The sequence below is a fragment of the Emiliania huxleyi genome, assembly GCF_000372725.1.
Source record: "Emiliania huxleyi CCMP1516 unplaced genomic scaffold EMIHUscaffold_27, whole genome shotgun sequence".
Taxonomy (NCBI): Eukaryota; Haptophyta; order Isochrysidales; family Noelaerhabdaceae; genus Emiliania; species Emiliania huxleyi.
Genome location: NW_005200011.1, coordinates 446,368 through 463,934, shown reverse-complemented (window position 1 = coordinate 463,934; position 17,567 = coordinate 446,368). Strand labels below are relative to the sequence as shown.

The following is a 17,567-nucleotide window of genomic DNA, read 5'->3' as shown; positions in this document are numbered from 1 at the left end:
CTCCTGTGCCCGCGCTGCGCGTCGGTCGCGACCTACGCGCCGGCGCTCGGCGCACCCAAGTCCAATCTGGAGTTGATCGTTGCTTCCCTTTCGCGAGGCGGTGCGGACTGCCGGAGGCCTCGGTCTCCCCTCTGCCCGTGCGACTTTCGCTAACTCCCCAGCGTAGATCGTCTCTCTTCGGCGCGCTCGAGCACGTTTGGCACCAAGAGGCTTTGATTCTTACGACCCTCACCCGCCAAGGCAGGTGTGCACTCTGCTAGTACTTGTGTACTCACACCACTACACTGTGGGGTGTGCCCGAGCATGATGTATGTGCGCGTCTGTGTGTGTGTGGGACAGACGTTGTTGTCCTATGCGCGGGCTTCCCGCGGGGACCGAAGACGTAACAGGAAACAGCTGTCTGGCCAACGGCAACGCATCGGCATGCGAAAAGGTTTTACAGAGCTGTCTGTCAGACGCCCAGCCCTCCCCACAGGCAGAGCGCTCCTGCTGCGTGGCGCTGGCGGGGGGGGGTGGGGGGGGGGGGGGGTCATGTGCAGGGGGGTGAGGGGGTACCCCGAGCAGTGTGTGCGGCCTGCTCTCTCGCAACGCGTTTTGGGTATTTTCCAAAAAGAAATCCCGCTGCCCGGCACGATGACACACCCACATGATTAATTACTTGTGTCGCTAATGTTCGAACAAGCGGTCGTGTCGTGCACCTCGGGTGTTGGGGAGGTTGTGGGAGCCGCTCAGGACCATTTTGGGGGCGCAATTCGCCTGGTTTCCCTTGAACACGCGGTTTCGCCCCCTCGGAAGCGCCCACATAATCGCGCGTCCCCCCCTGTGGCGACGGTCTCGCGCACCTGCGCCAGACCCCACCGCACTAGCTACATAGATCGTCAGCAGTAGGCGTGCTCAGAGCCCGGATTTGGGCCCATTCGCCAGAGGGCTCGAGAATGGCCCCCGGCAACGTGCAGCTGCAGGCCAGAGCGCGTGAGGTGAGGCCGAATCCGCAGTCGCACGAGCACCGCTGCCCCCAGCGGTGATCATGCATGGAGTGGCACGGCGGATAGATACGCCCGCCTGCGAGCGTGGGAGACAGTCGCGGGGCGTGAGGTCTCAATGTATCGCAGGCTAGGACCGGATACGGCGGCGCGGGAGAGGGAGGGAGGGGTGAGTGGTGGGCGATGAGAGTGATTTCCCCGATCTCGCTAAAAATGGCCCAGTCCCCTCACGGGGGACCGGGCGAGCACGCACCTCGCGTCTGAGCGCGAGTCGACGAGTGGTCGCCGAGAGATCGCCGAACCACGTTTCGAGTGCGCGCGCACACAGCACAGCTGCGGGTTGTAACTCGACTGCCGATCGCGCGTGCGGGATGTAAATGCAGCTTTCTGGCGCCAGGTGCACGGTGGCAGGGACTGGAGGCTCGGCCGAAGGGGAAGAGCAGTCCTCAATCGTCACGTAGAGGTCGCTGGGCTGGATCCATCGAACTGCCACACACCTGGAGCGGAGGCACATCAGGTCTTGCGGCACGCTCTCCGACAGATGCATGCCTTTTGAGCAAGCCCACGCGCCTCCACCGCACATCGAGAGCGCCGAGTTGCCTTGCCGCGGGGTAACCGGCTCAAAGAGGTGGGGTTCGAGCGGCGCCTGAGCGCGTGGGAATGCGTAGTGGGCTTGGAATGAGACGCCTGGCGTGCATCGGGCTCGGACGGTGTCTGTTGTGAGCTCACCGCTCGACGCACAAACCAGGCGCTTTGGGCGCCCGCCAACTGGCCTCACGGTCGAGTGAGCGGAACGCGGCTCGCCGAACAGCAATACACGTGGCCGCGCAACTGTAGAGGTACGAACAGGTATGCAGATCGCGGCGCGCCGACTACTGGCACGGCGTCAGAGCCAATATTGACCAAGGGCTCTGCTGGCCTGCCGACTCTCGCCGACCCTTCGGGCTCACCCCACGGCTGGCCATCGCGTGAACAGGACGTGCCCTTCCGTTTTGGGGCAGCTCAAAACCTTCCCCACGGGACACCAGGTCGATATCCGGCTAAACCACACGACCCCGAGAAACGCATAAGCCGCCCCGGCGCTGCCTCCGATTCCGGCCGTATCGGCCATTTCGCTGGGGCGGCTTATGCGTTTCTCGCCAAAATGGCAACAAAACACAAAGTAAAGATGTCGAGCCAAAGCTGTTGACGCCGAGTTCGGCACCCGATTCGCCCCAAAACTGAAGGAGGGGGCGCGGCTCGGAGATGGCAAGGCACGGCGAGTGCAAACGTGCGGCTATTGTGACGCGTTTATAGGGGCTCCAAAACCTCCTTTTCAGTGGTAAGCGCCACCTGGCACCTTGCGCCGTGCCCCCCAGCCGCGTGTGCGATCGCCCACGGATCCGGAGCGGGGGATAGGAGCCCGAAACGTCCACGCAAGTATGCTCGGCGGCTCGTCAGAATGGTTTTTCAAGCGTTGTGTCATCGGGCCCCGGTTTTATAGTTTCTCTTCAATCACAAGAGGTACACATGTGACATGAGACCATAAAAAGACTAAAAGAGGGCGCGGGTACTAGAAAGCATGGTCCATGGACATCATGAAGGGGATGAATATTGTGAGCTCTCCGCACACAGTCTCAGACGGCCCACTCGCCCCGGCCGATGAAGCCCCGCCGTACAATCTCCGCGAAGTCCCAAGAGTCCTTGTCGTCCTCGTGCGGCGCCTTCCATGTCCAAAAGTGACCCCCGAGCCGGTCGCCGCGCGTCAAGGCGTCCGCCTGCCGCGAAGCAAAGCCTGTCCGCAGGGCGCGCTGCTCCGGGGGGTTCATTGCGCGGAAGGTAGCGGCGGCGGCGCCGTACCAGGGCAGGCAAAGTGACCACTCACCCGCAAACGCGGGCCGGACTGTTATGGAAAGGAGGGCGGCGTAGAGCTCAACCAGCGGCCCAGTGTAGAGCCACAGCGGCAGCGAGGCGTCGTTGCCGCGGCCCCGCTCGAGGAAGCACGTGTACGTGTGCAGGTCGTACACAAGGTTTGGGTGGCGGCGCGCCGGCATCCGCCAGTCGAAGCTTGCCCACGCCTGCGTCGCCATGTGCTGGAAGAAGTACAAGTTGATGACGACCGCGACCCGCTCGGGCGGCATGTGCCTCCGCACGGCCTCGGAGCCCCGTCGGTAATATTCGAGCAGCGCCGTGGTGCCCAGCCGCGGCTCATTTAGCAGCTCGAAGGCGACGATGCACGAGCGGTTGGAGAATCGCGCGGCGACCGTCTCGACAGTCCAAACCGCCGCGTCGGCGTCAAAATGGCTCGGGTCCCAATCCGGGTACTCGAGGCCGCTCGTCTGCTCTCCGTTCTGCGAGCCTGGAGCGCCGTGCAAGTCGAGCACCACTGTGAGCCCCTCCTCCTCCGCCCAAAGCACCGCGTCGTCGAGGTAGCCTAGCCCGCGACCCCGCACGTATGGCTCGGCGGCAGCGTCCGTCGGCGCGGCGATCCACCAGCCGAACGGTATGCGGACGCTGTTGAGGCCGAGCGCCGCCGCCGCGGCAAAATCGGCGCGAGTGATGAACACGTCACGAAAGGCAGACACCGCCTCGGTGGTGCCGGAGCCGCGCCGCGCTAGAGACGCGTCGTGCTCGTCGTCCTGCGCCCACGAGGAAGAGGGTTCAAAGACACCCGGAACCGTAGGCGGCCCGACCAGCCACCGCTCCGCCACCAGCCAGCCGCCGAAGTTGACGCCTCGCAGCCGCGCGTGCCGCTCCGCCCAGTCGGCCGCGAGGGGGTCGTGCGCTGCTGCCCACAGCAGCAACGCGACAAACGCAGCCGCCGCGGCCGTCACAGCGACGAGGCGGCCGAGGAGCAATGCGCAGCGGCCGGTGCGCCTCGCAGCTGTCGGTGGCGAGGATGCAAGGACAACGCTCAGTTCAGCGAGGGAGTCGACGAGGGTGACGCGGCGGAGCGGCATCAGCCGGGAAGCGGAAAGAGCGGCTGAGCCTCGCGAAGGGAGAGTCTCGGAGGATCTCCAGGACTCCTCCAAGCTGCCGCCGTCCGTCCTCCGCTGCAAGAGGTACGGAGGAGGAGGGGCAACTGGCTGGGAGAGTGACGAGTCGGGCGGCGGAGCAGGCAGCAGCCCGTCTCCCCCCTTCGCGTCGGCCGTCGCTCGCTTCGCAACCAGCCCCGCGGCCGCCGTGGCCCCCCTCGCCGTCGCCCCCGCCGCTCCCGACCCTGTCTCCTCCCTGTGCTCCTCGCTGCGCCGCCCCTTTCGCTGCAGCTCAACGCCCTCCTCCACGCGGCTCAGCGGGAGCGGGTCGTCGGCCGCTCCGCCGCCCCCTGCCTCCTCCGCCGCCCCGTCACCCAAGTCTGAGCTGCGCGAGACTGCGGAGAGGATCAGCTCGCCCCACGTCGACTCTCTGCCGGCGCCCGGGGTCCGGCCGCAACCACTCGCGGCCGCGGCGGCGTCAGCGACGCAGAGCGCCACGAGAGTGGCGTAAAGCGCGGCGCTGCCCCGCGATCCACCACGCTCCCAAGTGCCCGCACATGCCTCGGCGGTGAGACTCACCACGACCGTCACGCCGAGAAGCGTGCGACGGCGCACCGGCGCGCCGCCCTCGGGCGGCGGTAGCCCCAAGGAATCGGCATCGACGACGGCGAGAAGCAGACCGAGCGGAGCGAGGAGGAGGGCGGCGCCAGCGGTGCGGACAAGGCGGGCGAGCAAGGCCGCCGGGCGCGAGCCTCCACCCCGATCCGCAGCCGCGATCTCCCAAGCGCCGCCAAGCAAGCCACGGAGCCATGAGGCGGCAAGCAGGGCAGCGGCCGCAGCGGCCGGAGCGCCGCTATACACTCCCGCGAGGAGGAGGGCGGCGCCGCACACCCGAAGCGCCGCTCGCAAGACCATGCGGGCGCCTCCGCAGGCGCCGCAACCGCCGCAGGCGCCGCAGGCGCCGCAGCCGCCGCAGCCGCCGCAGCCGCCGCAGCCGCCGCAGCCGCCGCAGCCGCCGCCGCAGGGACTGCGCCGTGCACCAAGCGGAGAAGCAGCAAGGACAGCGGCAGGCAGCAGCCAACGGCCAGCGCCTCGTGCGAGGGAGAGGACGGCGGCGATAGCGGCGGCCGCGTAGGCGGCCTGGAGCACGCACCGCCATAGCCGACCGCTGTGCGGCGCGACGCCGCTCCTCTCCCTCGTTCTGGGTGCGGCGCCCGCGGCGAATGCAATCGCGTGCAGCGCGGCTGCCGCGGTCAGCGCGCTGAGGAGTGGCGGCGCGTGTGCCCCGTTGCGCTGAGCGGCGGCGGCAAACGCCTCGGAGAGGCTGGCGGTGAGCACCGAGAACGCCGCCGCCGCCATCAGCAGGGCGGCGTCTGCCAGCAGCCGAGATCCTCTGGCGCGGAGGAGGAGCAGCGTGCCACTGACGGGAGCCGATATGCAAGCCGAGCCACTGACATTCCACGACTGGCCGGCCAGGCAACATCGAAGCGACACTGCAAACCACGTAGCTGCGAGTTGGCCCGCGACTGCAGCCCTGCCACACGGCATGTGCGCCGCTAGCAGAACGCCAAGCAGGCCGGGCAGACCAGCCAAAACCAAACAAACTGAAGCCGTGAGGCCGTGACCGGCTGACCGGCTGCTTGTGAGCGTCCCGGCCGGCTGCAGTGCCGGCTCGGGGGGCTCGTGCATTTGGGGCTCGTAGCGCGAGCCTCTGTCCCCACTGGCGGACCTGGCGAGTACCTAGGCCTAGAGGCACACGCACGCTCCCTGGGCTCGTAGCGCGGGGGCGAGCCTCTGACGGACCTGGCGAGTACCTTGGCCTAGCGCTCCCTCGAGGTCTCTCTCTTGGAGCAGAACCGAGGTGTAGTGAGCTGTGAGCTGTACACGGAGCGAGGGTCTGTACCGAGGCGTACAGGAACGGTACAAGCAAGACTACATCAGCCAAGCCGCGGTTGAGCGGACGTCCGACAAACAGAGCAATAAGCAAGCCGGCCTGACACGTCCCGCACATGTCCCTGTTCACACAGACATCTCGCTAGAATAGCGAGACGTCTCTCCCTCTCTCTCTATTCATGAGTAGGGCGTTCACACTCCCAACACGAGGGTCCAAGAGACCTAGTTCCAAGCGTGACTCGAAAGAACCCAAGCGTGCTCGGAGAGGGTACCCTGGGTGGGCGGGGCCTCTACTCGTCAGGGCGCGGACTGGCGCCCCTTTCTGCTCCGCTGAGCGCTGTCTTGACTCTTGTCACGACACTAGGCACGGGACTAGCCTCTAGCGCGCACTGGCACTAACAAGACAAGAATTCTTAGTCGGGTACAATAATCAATATCAGCAGGCGTGGTCGCTTGTCGGCGTACCACACTCGCTCGCGTTGCGCATCAGCTCGGACGTCAGCTCCGCCGGCGCCATCGCGAGCGGCAGCTTCTCGACCGCGTGTCGCCGCACCGTCGCGCTGCTCCCAGCCCTGCTCCCTCCCGGCCCCCCGGCGGGCGGCGTGCGGGGCGAGAGCGCCGCGCCGCTGGTGATTGGGTTGGCCAGACCCTGGAGGCGGTGACCATCGCAGGGCCTGCCGTCGCGCAGCAGGGCGATCGCGTTCTTGTACGCGTCGATCAGCAGCAGCTCGAGGTCGATGTCGATGGCGTCGTCGCCAAATGGGTCAGACATGGCAATGGCCACATCCTTCAGGCCCAGAAAGCAGATGCAGATAATCGCAAAGAAGAAGGGCTTTAGGAACCACTCAATTTCATCGAGCGTGACAAGGCCATAGGAGATGAGGAAGAGATCGATGACCAGGAGTAGCGTGAGAACGTGAAAGTAGGGGAAGGGAACCGGCTGCTTCATCCAGTTGGACATCTGCCCGCAGTGCCCGCGCAGTCCAAAACACAGGTCGCGAAAGCAGGCGTAGAGATCGGTGTCGTAGCTCCTAGGCGTGCTGCTACCGGCCGCGGCTCCCGGAAAGAGCACCGCCTCAACCTCCGCGAGAGCCTGTTTTGCAGCAGGATCCCATCAGTCAGTCTGCTGCCTCTCCGCTGTAGCTGTCTCGCGAGCACAACCCAGACGAGCAAAAGAAACGGCTGGTAGCCGCCGAACGTCTTGACGGCGGCCGTCTCACCCGCGTTGAGTAGCGACCGCTTGGTGGAGATGATCGCCCACTCCTTGTCTGAAGGAAGCATCAGAGGAGCTCAGTTAGAGCCTTCTCAAGCGGGTCGTGTGAGGTGACTGGTGTGATCCCCAGGTCGCGAGACGCGACTAGTGTGAAGTATTTCCCTCTCTGCGCTGCGGAGCGTCACCCGAGATGGCCGAGCCACCGTCCGACGCGTTTAGAGTGTAGTAGTGGACATGCACTGCAGCAAGCACGAGGCGGACAGCGTTCCACTTTGCGTCCACAGCCTGTTCTGGAAAGTGGTTTCGGACGAGCGCAGTCCATTCCATGACAGCGCCGCCGATGCCGACACAGTGGCCGAAGAACATATTGAGGCGGGAGTAGGATTGGGAGCCATAGAAAACGATAAAGAAGGTGAGCAAGCCCGTCACCGTCCCCACCGCCGAGAAGGAAAGGCGCGGCAGCGGAAGCTGCCCCTCATGCATAGCAATTAGCACGACGTGCGAGAGCACGAGCGTGTAGAAGATGGGAGAGGAGAAGACCATCGGCAGCATTGTACCGCGCAGCGTCATTAGCGTGCGGAACGTTCCGAGCGCTTGTGCATCGTATACGATTGTCATTTCCTGCTCGTTGGCGCTGCGGAGATGGGCGGCCACAGCCAGACAAACCGTCCGATTTTACCGGCACCCCGACCGGGGAACCGGACCGGGTGTGTTCTCTAGGCCCCTAAAGGCCCTACGCGCGGCGTGAGAGCTCGGAAGCGAGCTTTGCACGGCGATCGTGCAATGAGTCTACTTCGTACCGCGCCTTGCAAAAAATAGTCCGCCTTGCGTTTGTTTCATAACATCGAGAGATCGATAGAGAGAGCTTAAAATCCCTGTGTGGTGGCGGCGTGCCGTCCTCCCATCCCTCCCTTGGTTGTCTGCTTTATTTTTTCTTTTTTCGAGAGAGATTTTTGAAAACATCGAAGGCTAAGCTCAAAAATAGTTTTTCAAATTTGCCTTGCGACGCAATGTGTTCGCCTCCCCCAGCCTCTTCTGTCTGCCACCTCCTTTGGCGCCTTTCAGTATCACCTCCGGGTCTGCCTGCAAGAGAGAGCCAACAAGAAAACATATGTGGACGTGCATGAGGGGAGTGTGTGTGTGTGTGTCTAGTCTCTCTCTCATGTCTGTGTCTGTACGTACCCGGGTATGTGGGTCCCCCTGCGGAGCCCTCCCTTGCTTCGCTTTCGGCCCCGCCCGCCACTTCCATCCCGAATCGTCAGGCAGGGACGCGCGAACGTACGCGCGTGTATATGCCCTCTCCGTCTGTCGCACCTGCGCGTGGCGCGCAGCGACGTGCTGTGTGTTGCGGCTTCTACCGAACTGCATGGAATGCGAGAGCGAATACGACGGGCCGACCAAATACTCCTGCTGGGGGGCCAATCCCCACTGCATCCCCTGCTGCAGCTCTTGCAAAACGACAAAGCACGAAGTAATCTCGGCTGCCTTCACAAGACTGAACTCTGAATGCGGCGTATCTGAATGCGGCGTTTCTGGAAGACTCCACTAGAAGTGGCGGGGGCCAGGACCGAAGGCGCCGCCTCGCGTTCTCACATCATTGGGGGTAGGCGGACACTGCTTACTCGCGCGGCGTCGCGTGTGTTACTGTAAAAGAAGAATCTCACGTAGCTCCTACGCGGTCTTGCAGCAAGTGTTCGAGGATGCTGTGAATTTACTACGATGGTGGGCTCTGCAGCGACACGGCGGCTTGCGGAAATACGGTGGTGGGGGGGGGCTGCTTTTGGCTCTCGGCGCGCTAGTTACACTACTCGCTCTCGCGGCTGGCGGCGCAAGCGGCACCACAGGCCCTCTCGGAGCAGATGCGGCGGGCAGTAGTAGTAAGCGACTTTTCGAAAAGAAGCACGGCGCCCCGACCTGCATGCGTAACTGTGATCTGTGTATCCCGCCCCGGTGTCCCGCCGTGTAGAGCTGTCAAACGTTAAGAGCTGAACACAGTGTTGCTAGTGTTAACAGTAACAACAGAACAACAGTTGGGCTCCCCAACAACAGTAGCTAACGTTAGGCCAGCTGAACAACAATAAGGAAGGCCTACCAGTGACCCTGCACGACGATCTCCCAGGTCCCAGCGTCTCCAGTGCGGGTAATACCCGGAAATACCTGGAAACCCCGGGTTTTTCGGGGTTTACCCGGGTTTTTTGGCATTTCTGCTTGCTGACCACTGAACAACAGTAACAACAGTAACAAACAGTAGCAGCTTGGGCTGGGGAGAACACTTGAACAACGTTGAGGATTTCAGCCAACAATAGTGCAACTGTTAGGCCCAAAGTTAACGTGTGACAGCTCTACCGCCGTGTCCCGCTGTATCCCGCGATGGCTCACACCCCAAATTCCCCCGGCCGCCGCGGCGCCGTCCGGGCGTCCGTGTTCTTGAGAGACCTAACTGATTTTGCCTGTCGGCGGCCTCGCGAGACGCGGCCCGCACTGCTCTTTCCTCTTACCTTAAGGTACAGTCTTACTCGCGAGTCGTTCAACACTTTCAATCAACTTGTTGCGCCACTCGCTAATTCTGCATCCGCAATTGACTGGCAATCTACACACGTTTGATCGATTTGTTTGGTATTGGTCCCCAGCTCCCGCCGATCTCTCGCTAACGAATCTTGTCCCGCAGCTCCCGCCGACCTGTATGTAACCTCTCTTTCTTCGAGGTATAAAAACGTAAGAGCCACATACACTGGAGAGAAAGCTCGCTTCCAAGCTCTCACGCCGCGCGTAGGGCCCTTTAGGGGCCTAGAGAACACAACCCTCTCCCTTGTCTCCCAGTAAGCTAAAAGTACGTACACTGGAAAATCTTGGCTAGGGATCTGTTCCCGAGAGTGAACCAGCCGCGAGAATGCCTAGCCTAGGCGTGGAGGCCCGCGGCTCCTCGGAAACTCCGACCTTCGCCCGCGTGCCTTGCTTCCTGACGCGAGGACCCTGCTGGCTCCTCCGCTTGTGGGCCTGCAGCCCTCTGGTTTCTGTTCCATGGGCAAGCTGCGAGACTGGCTTCATGGCGACGGCGACCGCCCGCGCTGGTCGATGCTGCAGTACGCCGTCGCCGCGTGCGCCGAAGACTTACAGGACGAGCTTCAAGACGAGTCGAACGATTGGGCGTCAGACAAGTTCACGGGGTACGAATCAGAGGACGAGTTCGACTCGTGCAGCGAGTGGGACGACGGCGAGGCCGTCGACCGCGCCAAGGAGTGGCTGGGCTGGTCGCCGATCGATCGCGAGGCAGACGGGTACGGTCACGAGGACCAGAGGGAGGACAACGTGCCATTGGACGATTCTACCTGGGGCGAATGCAGCGAGGGCCGCCTCGCCGACGACCGTCGGCTGCAAGACATGGTCGACGCCACACCGGCCGTCGTGATCAGATGCGCATGGGAGGCAGATGGCCGAGTTGGGAACAGCAAGCACGGGATTCTCAGACGAAGATGTTTTCAACGAGGGATACGACCTCGGCCGCGTCGAGGGCTATGCCACCGGGTGGCGGGCGCGGGCGAGCGGCCAGGCGCCCAAGCTCCCGGAACCGGCACCGGCAGTGACGACGTGCGAGGCCTACGAAGCGTACCCCGTGAGCTACCCGGGCCACCGGAAGGGACTGCAAGAGGAGCTCTGGGACGAGTGGAAGACAAACCAAGACAGCGCCGCACAGGGGGCAGGCCCGAGCGGGGCGCAAGAGGTGGGCCGCAGCGAGCGGCAGGCCAAGCGCCAGTGCCGCTTCTTCAAGCAGGGAAAGTGCCGGAACGGCGACGCCTGCCAGTTCCAGCACTCCTAGAGACGGGACACCAGTTCACGACGAGACAGTCATGACAGCGGGGCAGCGCGCCACGGCGGCAAGGCGCCGAGACCGGGCAGACAAGGACAAGAGCTGAGCGGCAGACCATCCGGAAACTACACCCCGGTTCGCATGCCGTGAGTGAGAGGGTGTCAGGAGTACCAGTGTTCGGCTGGATAAGAATGGTATTCGACGACGCACCTGACAGCGCGAGAGCTCCCCGCGGGAGAGGTATGCACAAACCAGATCCCACTATGTTATATCATAGGATTGGCTCCTCACCCCGCCACGCCTTCGTGCAGACGCCGTGGCACCCACCTCAGGCGCCGCTCGGACTCGGTCGACGGCCGCCCAAATGCCTGGCTCGTGCCAAGCCGACCGGCAGGCGATGCCCACTCACTGCTAGGCTAATCTCGGGCTTTCAAGCGGCGGTGTGGTGCCGTGAAGGGCACCGGGACCAAAACTACGACCATTAGTACCGTGCGGGGGCAGTGCATTAACTCTGTCAAAAATCCAAATCTGCTCCGTGGAACTTATTGGGCTAGGATCATACGTCCGGGAGGCCCCCCTTGCGTGCCGCAACGACCCACAGTGCTGGTACCACTCTGTTCACGTTCACAGGTCGTATCAGGACCATAACTGCGATACTCCGAGGTACCTAGCTCTGCCCGACGTCAATGTTCGGCGCCGGGGCCCTCTAGGGCCCGGAATGATGAGATCAAGCAGGATGGTACGATGCCATGCCATGCGCCGCATAATCTCACGGGCGTATTCAGGCGTGCGTGTCGCCCGCTTTGCATGTGCGGAGCGGGGTGAAGTCTGCTGGGGCGTGTTGCCTGAGGGCGCGAATGCTGCGGAGATGGGAATGAGCCTCCAGGTTGCAGCGCCCGAGGCGGTGGCGCACGGCCGGCTGGAGCCTGCTGGTACGCGGACAGTGCAGAAGACCTTGGTGCCTCTGCCGCAGCAGGTCCCGCCCGCTGTCGTTGCGGTCGGCCTCAACTACCGCGCCCACGCGGCGGAGGTGGGCAAGGAGGCCCCAAGATTCCCTATCATTCTGCACGTGAATCCTGCGAGTGTCTGCGGTGGCGGTCCTGCTCACCCCATCGTGTGCCCGCCCATCGTGAGCCGCGATCCTCCGGAGCTGGACTATGAGGCGGAGCCTCCACCTTGCACGGTACACGCGGACACGTGTCCATGACGTGTCCGAGACGCACTGTCCCATAGGCCGAGCTAACCCTGGTGATTGGCCGCCCCTGCAAGGACGTCGCGCCCGCCGAGGCGCTTTCTTTTCTGTGCGGGCTGACTGTGAGTAACGACGTCTCTGCGCGCCGTTGGCAAGGCAGAAAGGGTGGGGGGCAGTGGAGCCGCGCGAAGAGCTTTGACAGCTTTAAGCCAGTCGGGCCGGCGCTACTGCTGGCGGCCGAGGGCGGCGCGGCAAAACGCTCGTTTTCAATCAGCTCGCGCGTGAACGGAGTGACCATGCAGGACTCGTCGACCTCAGACCTCATCTTTGGCGCCGCCGAGTTGATCTCGTTTTGCTCACAGGGGACGACCCTCCTCCCGGGCACAATCATCCTAACGGGGACGCCAGCCGGGGTCGGATACTCACGCTCGCCGCCCGTGTGGCTCAAGCATGGCGACGAGGTGGAGTGCACGGTGGAGGGGATCGGCACGCTGCGCAATTCGGTCGTGTACTTGTGACATGCACATGCGTTTGAGTCTCGGCGAGTCCACATGCGCTGCCTTTTATCTCAACTCCAAGACACAGAGAGCCGCCACCATAGTCTGAGGCCTGGCGTGTGCAACATGTGATCGCTCGTGTGTGTCAATGACGCTGCCTTTTATCTCACCTCCAAGACACAGAGAGCCGCCACCATAGTCTGAGGCCTGAGGGTTAGGTTTCTGGAGCCTCGGGTGCTTTTTGTTTTACGGCTCTAGCTTTTACGCTTTTGATCGGGTGTCAGGGGAGAGTGCGACTTTTACCATTTTTTGCCCCGGGCGGGCCCACTTTTGTCGTCGTGTTTTGCCCCAAATCTACGCGGCCGGCCGTGCTTTAGCGTTTTGGTTTTGACCCAAATCGGCCGAACTTTTAGGATACCCTCAGACTATGGCCGCCACGCAGGCATACAGGGCCGACCTGCCCTGGGAGGAACTAGATCCTCATGACGCGACCCTCAGGGTAACCGCCCCACGAGAAGCGCAACCACTCTCGCCACGGCGAGTCCCGCCTAGAGGCACGGGAGCTGCGAGCTGGCCGCGCCTCTGCCGCGTCCAAGACGCTCCAGCTCCCGTCGGCGGGCGCGACCTCCTCGTGGTCGCCGATGATCCGGGTGTCAGAGCGGGGTGTCTTCAAGACCGGGGACCTGGGAGTGCCCTCAGGGTCGCTGCTACTTCCATCTGTGCGTGGCGTCTTGAGGCGAGACTTGAAGCGAGAAGGCGTGCCCTCGCCGCTAGCCGAGCCCGGTGTGTGCGGTGACGCCGCCTCGATGTGATGGTTGTTGGTTAGAGGATGCCAGCGTCGCCTGCGCCGGTGAAGGTAGCAAACGATGCAGCAGCACAGGAGCAAGATGATCAGGCATGTCACAATCAGTGCAGTCTGCCACACCTCAAGGCCGCTCAAGCGTTTGTCGCGCCTTTCCGGATTTTGGCCTGGCCCATCAGGATCGCCATTCTGGTCGATGAGCGAGGGTGGGCTGCTTGGGGGCGGCAAGGACCGCGGTGTCTTGAGGTGCGTCGAGTCGGGAGGTCCCTTTGTCCCTTCGGAGAGTCGACGGCTCGACGGCGCGAGCGTGCAGCTCGTCCCGCGAAAGAGGGTGCAGAGAGCACCGCGCACCTCGAAGCCGCACGTCGTGTCGTCCTTGGTCGAGGCGTCGCAACATTTGCCGTCGTTGGCCACCAGGCTAGAGTCTGTGTGTAACCCGCGATGGTTTCGCCTGACGCCGCCGCCGTGCGCACCCCGACGCGCGGGACTCATCCCCCGCGTCCACCAACCCGCAGGCACGCATCGCTTCCCCGACTCTTATCAGCACCTCAAGGTTACGGGCATGCCGTTCGCCATCATCAGCAACATCAAGAGCGTAGCTCCACTCGCTCGTTTCTCGACGACCCGAATGAGCGCCTGGACGACTGCATGCGCTACTCCGCTGCTCTGCGACCCAGCCCCGCTGCGCTTGCCACGATTGACGCCGTGATGAGCAGGGAGAACGCACTCGTGCCACGGCTCATCAACTGGGCGGAGGAGAGCACCAGCAACGCGCGGCTGGTGCTGAAGTGGCCGGGCGCCACCAGCTCGGTGCGAGCTTTCACCGTCGAGCCGGCGACGAGCGTGCGTCAGCCGCGCACCATCTTCTTCACGCGGCGCGACGAGGACGAGCCGTGCTACGTGGATTCGTTCGACCCGATGTACGCGGCGCTCATGTGGCCGCTCGTCTGCCCAGACGGCGCTCCGCCGCGGCTAAAGGGGCTCGTCGATTCGGCGGGAACAGTACTGCGGCCAGCCGGTGCGCTCCTCGACAAAGAGGCGAAGAATATCAGACAGGAGACTCTCGCGCTGATGCTACAGCCGGAGCGCACTTCCCGAGGAGTGTGGAGAGGCATTGCCTCTCGTCCGCGCCGCCGCGGGACTCACGTGCGGACCGCCGCGAAGCGAGTTCTTTGACTAATATCACATGTTGGGAGACTGATGGGTCAAAAGCATAGATCGTCAATCGACGCGTCGCGCCGTTGCCGATCCGCACACCGAGGCTCTTGGGTGGCGCGCCCCAGCTCTTCACAAGGCGAACCTGGTTATGCCGACTCCCGCGGGTATTCACGCTGGCATATCGGAGCTGAGACATCCCACGTCGGAGGCCGCACCGGTCACAGGCAAGCTCACGGTCCAAAGAGTCGTTCGCACCTGCCGCGCGCCGGGCCGCATGCAGGAGCCCGCAGGACCACTGAGTGTCGGCGAGTCGGCGCCGGCTGCGACGGCGCCGACGGAAGCTGTCGGTGCTGTGAGGCCCGAGCCGGCATCTGAGTTGGCATCTGATCCGCCGTCATCTGATCCGGCGCCGGAGCCAGAGGGCGCGTCTGCTGATGCACCGACCGACGGAGAGGCGCAGGCAGTGGAGCTGAGCGAGGCGCAGGCGATGGAGGTGATCGCTGCAGTGGAGGCGGTGCGCGCCGGCGGCGCCACCGCGGAGACCGAGCTGCACGGGTGGCACATCGGCTTCTCAGTGCGCGCGGTGGCGAAGGGAAAGGCAGAGGCCTCACCGCAGCTGCGCTCCCGATCGCTCTCTCCTCCCCGCTGCCTCTTCCTCCCTGCTGCCACTGCGTCCCTCACCGGCGCGTCCCTCCCCGCCAAAGGCGGCAGCGCGCGGCGCCCCTCGCGGCGACCTGGTCGTGGTCGATCCTCGCGACGGCTCCAAGCTGCATTCGGTCGTCTCTCTCAAGCGGCGGCTCAGCTTGCTTCCGCCTGCAGAGGCGCCGCCCTCGCCCGAGCCGGAGCCGGAGCCGGAGGAGGAGGAGGAGCTGGGCTTGGGCGGCCGGCCTCGCCGCAGGGCGGCGCAGAACGTCCACCGCGCAGAGCCGGCGGCGCTTTGTGCTGGGCACGGCGTAGATTCACTGCCGGCGCTGCGAGTAGGTCAGCTATGCCGAGGCTGCCCTCACTGCTCCCAAGCCGAGCGACATCGTCGTTGCGAGGCTGGCGGCGGCGGAGCGGGAGGAGCAGGCTGGCAGCGCCGGCGGCGGCGGGGAGTGCCGCGGCGTGGTCTGGGTTGCCGAGGCGATCGCGGGCGAGTACAACGATTTTCACGCCAAGGCGCCGCCGCCCAAGCGGGCGAAGACAGGCGGCGGCGGCAAGCGGGGCGCGGCGGAGGAGGAGCTGGTGCCTGTGGTGGCGACGCGCGCCGCGCTGTCGAGCCTGCTGCGGCAGGGCCGCGTGCGCCGCTGGCTGGTTTCGCCGGCGAGCGGCTGCCTGGCGCCCCCCTCGACGATTGAAGGCGCGCTCGGGCGGCTGCTGCTGCAGACGCTGCAAGCCGATGAGCCGGCCGGCGGCGCCGAGGGCAGCGATGCTCCGCCATGGCGCCTCGCATTGCGGCCGGTCGGCCCCGCGCCGCGCACCCAGACTGGGGAAGGGTGCAGCGATGGCGGCGGCGGCGATGGCGGCGGCGGCGGTGAGGGCGGCGGCGACGGCGGCGACGGCGGCAGCGGCGACGGCGACGGCGACGGCGACGGCTAGGGCGAGGGCTAGGGCGGCGGCGGGAGCGGCGAGGGCGGGAGCGACAAAGGCGGCGGTGAGGGCGGGAGCGGCGAGGGCGGCGGCGAGGAGGGGCGCGCCGAGGAGGGCGGCGGCGGCGAGGCGTCGGAGGGTGGGGGCAGCGCTGCACCGAAGGTGAGGTGGTGGTCGGCATTGGTCTGTGAACGGCGCCTCCTCAGGCGTGGTGGTGTGAACAGGTGGTGCTCAAGCTGGCGGGATTCGAGGCGTGGGCAGAGGCGCAAGCAGCCAAGTCGGCGCGGGGGGGTGCGCGCGCGAGCGCCCGCAGCGGCCGGGCGGCGGCTGCGAGGGCGAACGCTGCGAATGCACGCTCGGGTGAGGGGTCGGGCTCGGAGGTTGACGCCACTAGCGACGCTAGCGACGGCGGCGACATGGACTACGAGGAGGAGGACGACGACGACGAGGACGACGACGAGGACGAGACGTGGAGGGAAGAGCGGCCGCGGAAGCATGGCGGCGGCAGCAGGAGCCTCGGCGGCGTGGCGATGGAGCCGCTCGTGTCGGTGGACGCGCTCAAGGGAATGCTGCCGGTCGCGCCCTTCGACGCGTCCGCCTTCGCCGCGCCGCCCGGCTGGCGCGAGGTGGCCTCCCGCATTCCCCATCGCCAAGCTCACTACCGCCGTCACCGTCCTCATCGCCGTCACCGTCTTCACCGCCGTCACTGCTGACGCCCCTGCCAGGTCCTCGTCGAGACGGGGCGCCGGCCGCGGCCGCGCTGGGTGTGGCACGGGCCGAATGGGGAGGAGATGCACTCCTTTGACCGGCGGGGCGACCTCGAGGAGGCACTCGAGCGCGGCGAGGTCCCGTGGGGCGAGGCGGCGGCCGGCGAGGCGGCGGCCAGCGAGGCGACGGCCAGCGGCGCGGGCGGCGCGGACAATGGCGAGGGGGTAAGGCGGGTTCCTTCGGTCGGGGGCGGCGAGGGGGGCGGTGCAGACGGCGGGCCGTGGCTCGGCCAGCTCTCGGGCGGAGAGTGGCAGATCCGCAGCCGCGCAGCGACGCGGGCCATCAGCCACGTGGTCGGCCAGCTGCGAGGGCTCGGCTTGGTCTCGGTGGTGCCTCCGCACGCGTCGGTGCCGCGCTCGCTTGACGCGTCAACTCGCGTCACGCGGGGGCTTTGAGTGCGACCTCGTTGTGCCATAGGGCCGCTCGACCGAGCTGGTCGTCATCAACAACCACTACGCCACTGGCGAGCCGTTCGCTGTCGCGCGGCGCGCCGCGGGCGGGAGAGAAGCCTTGGGGTGATAAGGAGTGCTTGCGAGCGCATACCGGGACTGTGATAGGCGCGAGGAGGAGCGCGAGAAGCGTTCGCGGCAGCGGAAGGAGCCCGAGGAGGAGGAGGAAGACCTCGCCGACATTGAGAAGGAGCGGCTGCGCAACATCGCCCGCAATCAAGAGCTCCTGCGGCAGCTCGGTCTGGCGTGACCTTGGATTTCTCGTGGCATGGCGGGCAGAG

General features: G+C 65.1%; 5 protein-coding genes across 5 annotated transcripts; 3 read left to right on the top strand and 2 right to left on the bottom strand.

The window, feature by feature from the left end:
• Positions 1–2,599: 2,599 nt before the first annotated feature.
• B13G1 (beta-1,3-glucanase) lies at positions 2,600–3,922 on the bottom strand (the record flags this gene model as incomplete). Its single annotated transcript, XM_005776997.1, has 1 exon — positions 2,600–3,922. The coding sequence occupies one exon, from the start codon at positions 3,920–3,922 to the stop codon at positions 2,600–2,602; it is 1,323 nt and encodes a 440-aa protein (XP_005777054.1).
• A 2,966-nt stretch (positions 3,923–6,888) lies between these two features.
• On the bottom strand, positions 6,889–7,692 carry EMIHUDRAFT_435408 (hypothetical protein). The gene has a single exon (XM_005776996.1). It carries the CDS (start codon positions 7,659–7,661, stop codon positions 7,188–7,190), a length of 474 nt encoding a protein of 157 aa, XP_005777053.1. The 5' UTR covers positions 7,662–7,692; the 3' UTR covers positions 6,889–7,187.
• A 2,372-nt stretch (positions 7,693–10,064) lies between these two features.
• On the top strand, positions 10,065–10,860 carry EMIHUDRAFT_206657 (hypothetical protein; the record flags this gene model as incomplete). The annotated part of the gene is made up of 2 exons (XM_005776995.1): positions 10,065–10,448; positions 10,531–10,860. The coding sequence occupies 2 exons, from the start codon at positions 10,065–10,067 to the stop codon at positions 10,858–10,860; spliced, it is 714 nt and encodes a 237-aa protein (XP_005777052.1).
• Positions 10,861–11,605: 745 nt separating this feature from the next.
• Positions 11,606–12,953, top strand: EMIHUDRAFT_206656 (fumarylacetoacetate hydrolase; the record flags this gene model as incomplete). The annotated part of the gene is made up of 3 exons (XM_005776994.1): positions 11,606–12,034; positions 12,121–12,546; positions 12,918–12,953. 3 exons carry the CDS (start codon positions 11,606–11,608, stop codon positions 12,951–12,953), a joined length of 891 nt encoding a protein of 296 aa, XP_005777051.1.
• A 1,037-nt stretch (positions 12,954–13,990) lies between these two features.
• On the top strand, positions 13,991–17,536 carry EMIHUDRAFT_450551 (hypothetical protein; the record flags this gene model as incomplete). Its single annotated transcript, XM_005776993.1, has 9 exons — positions 13,991–14,443; positions 14,637–15,074; positions 15,205–15,411; positions 15,482–15,940; positions 16,184–16,236; positions 16,581–16,695; positions 17,035–17,184; positions 17,255–17,307; positions 17,395–17,536. The coding sequence occupies 9 exons, from the start codon at positions 13,991–13,993 to the stop codon at positions 17,534–17,536; spliced, it is 2,070 nt and encodes a 689-aa protein (XP_005777050.1).
• Between the last annotated feature and the right edge of the window lie 31 nt (positions 17,537–17,567).

Coding starts and splice junctions, on each gene's coding strand:
- EMIHUDRAFT_435408 (XM_005776996.1), bottom strand. CDS start 7,661: ATGACAATCGTATACGATGCACAAGCGCTCGGAACGTTCCGCACGCTA.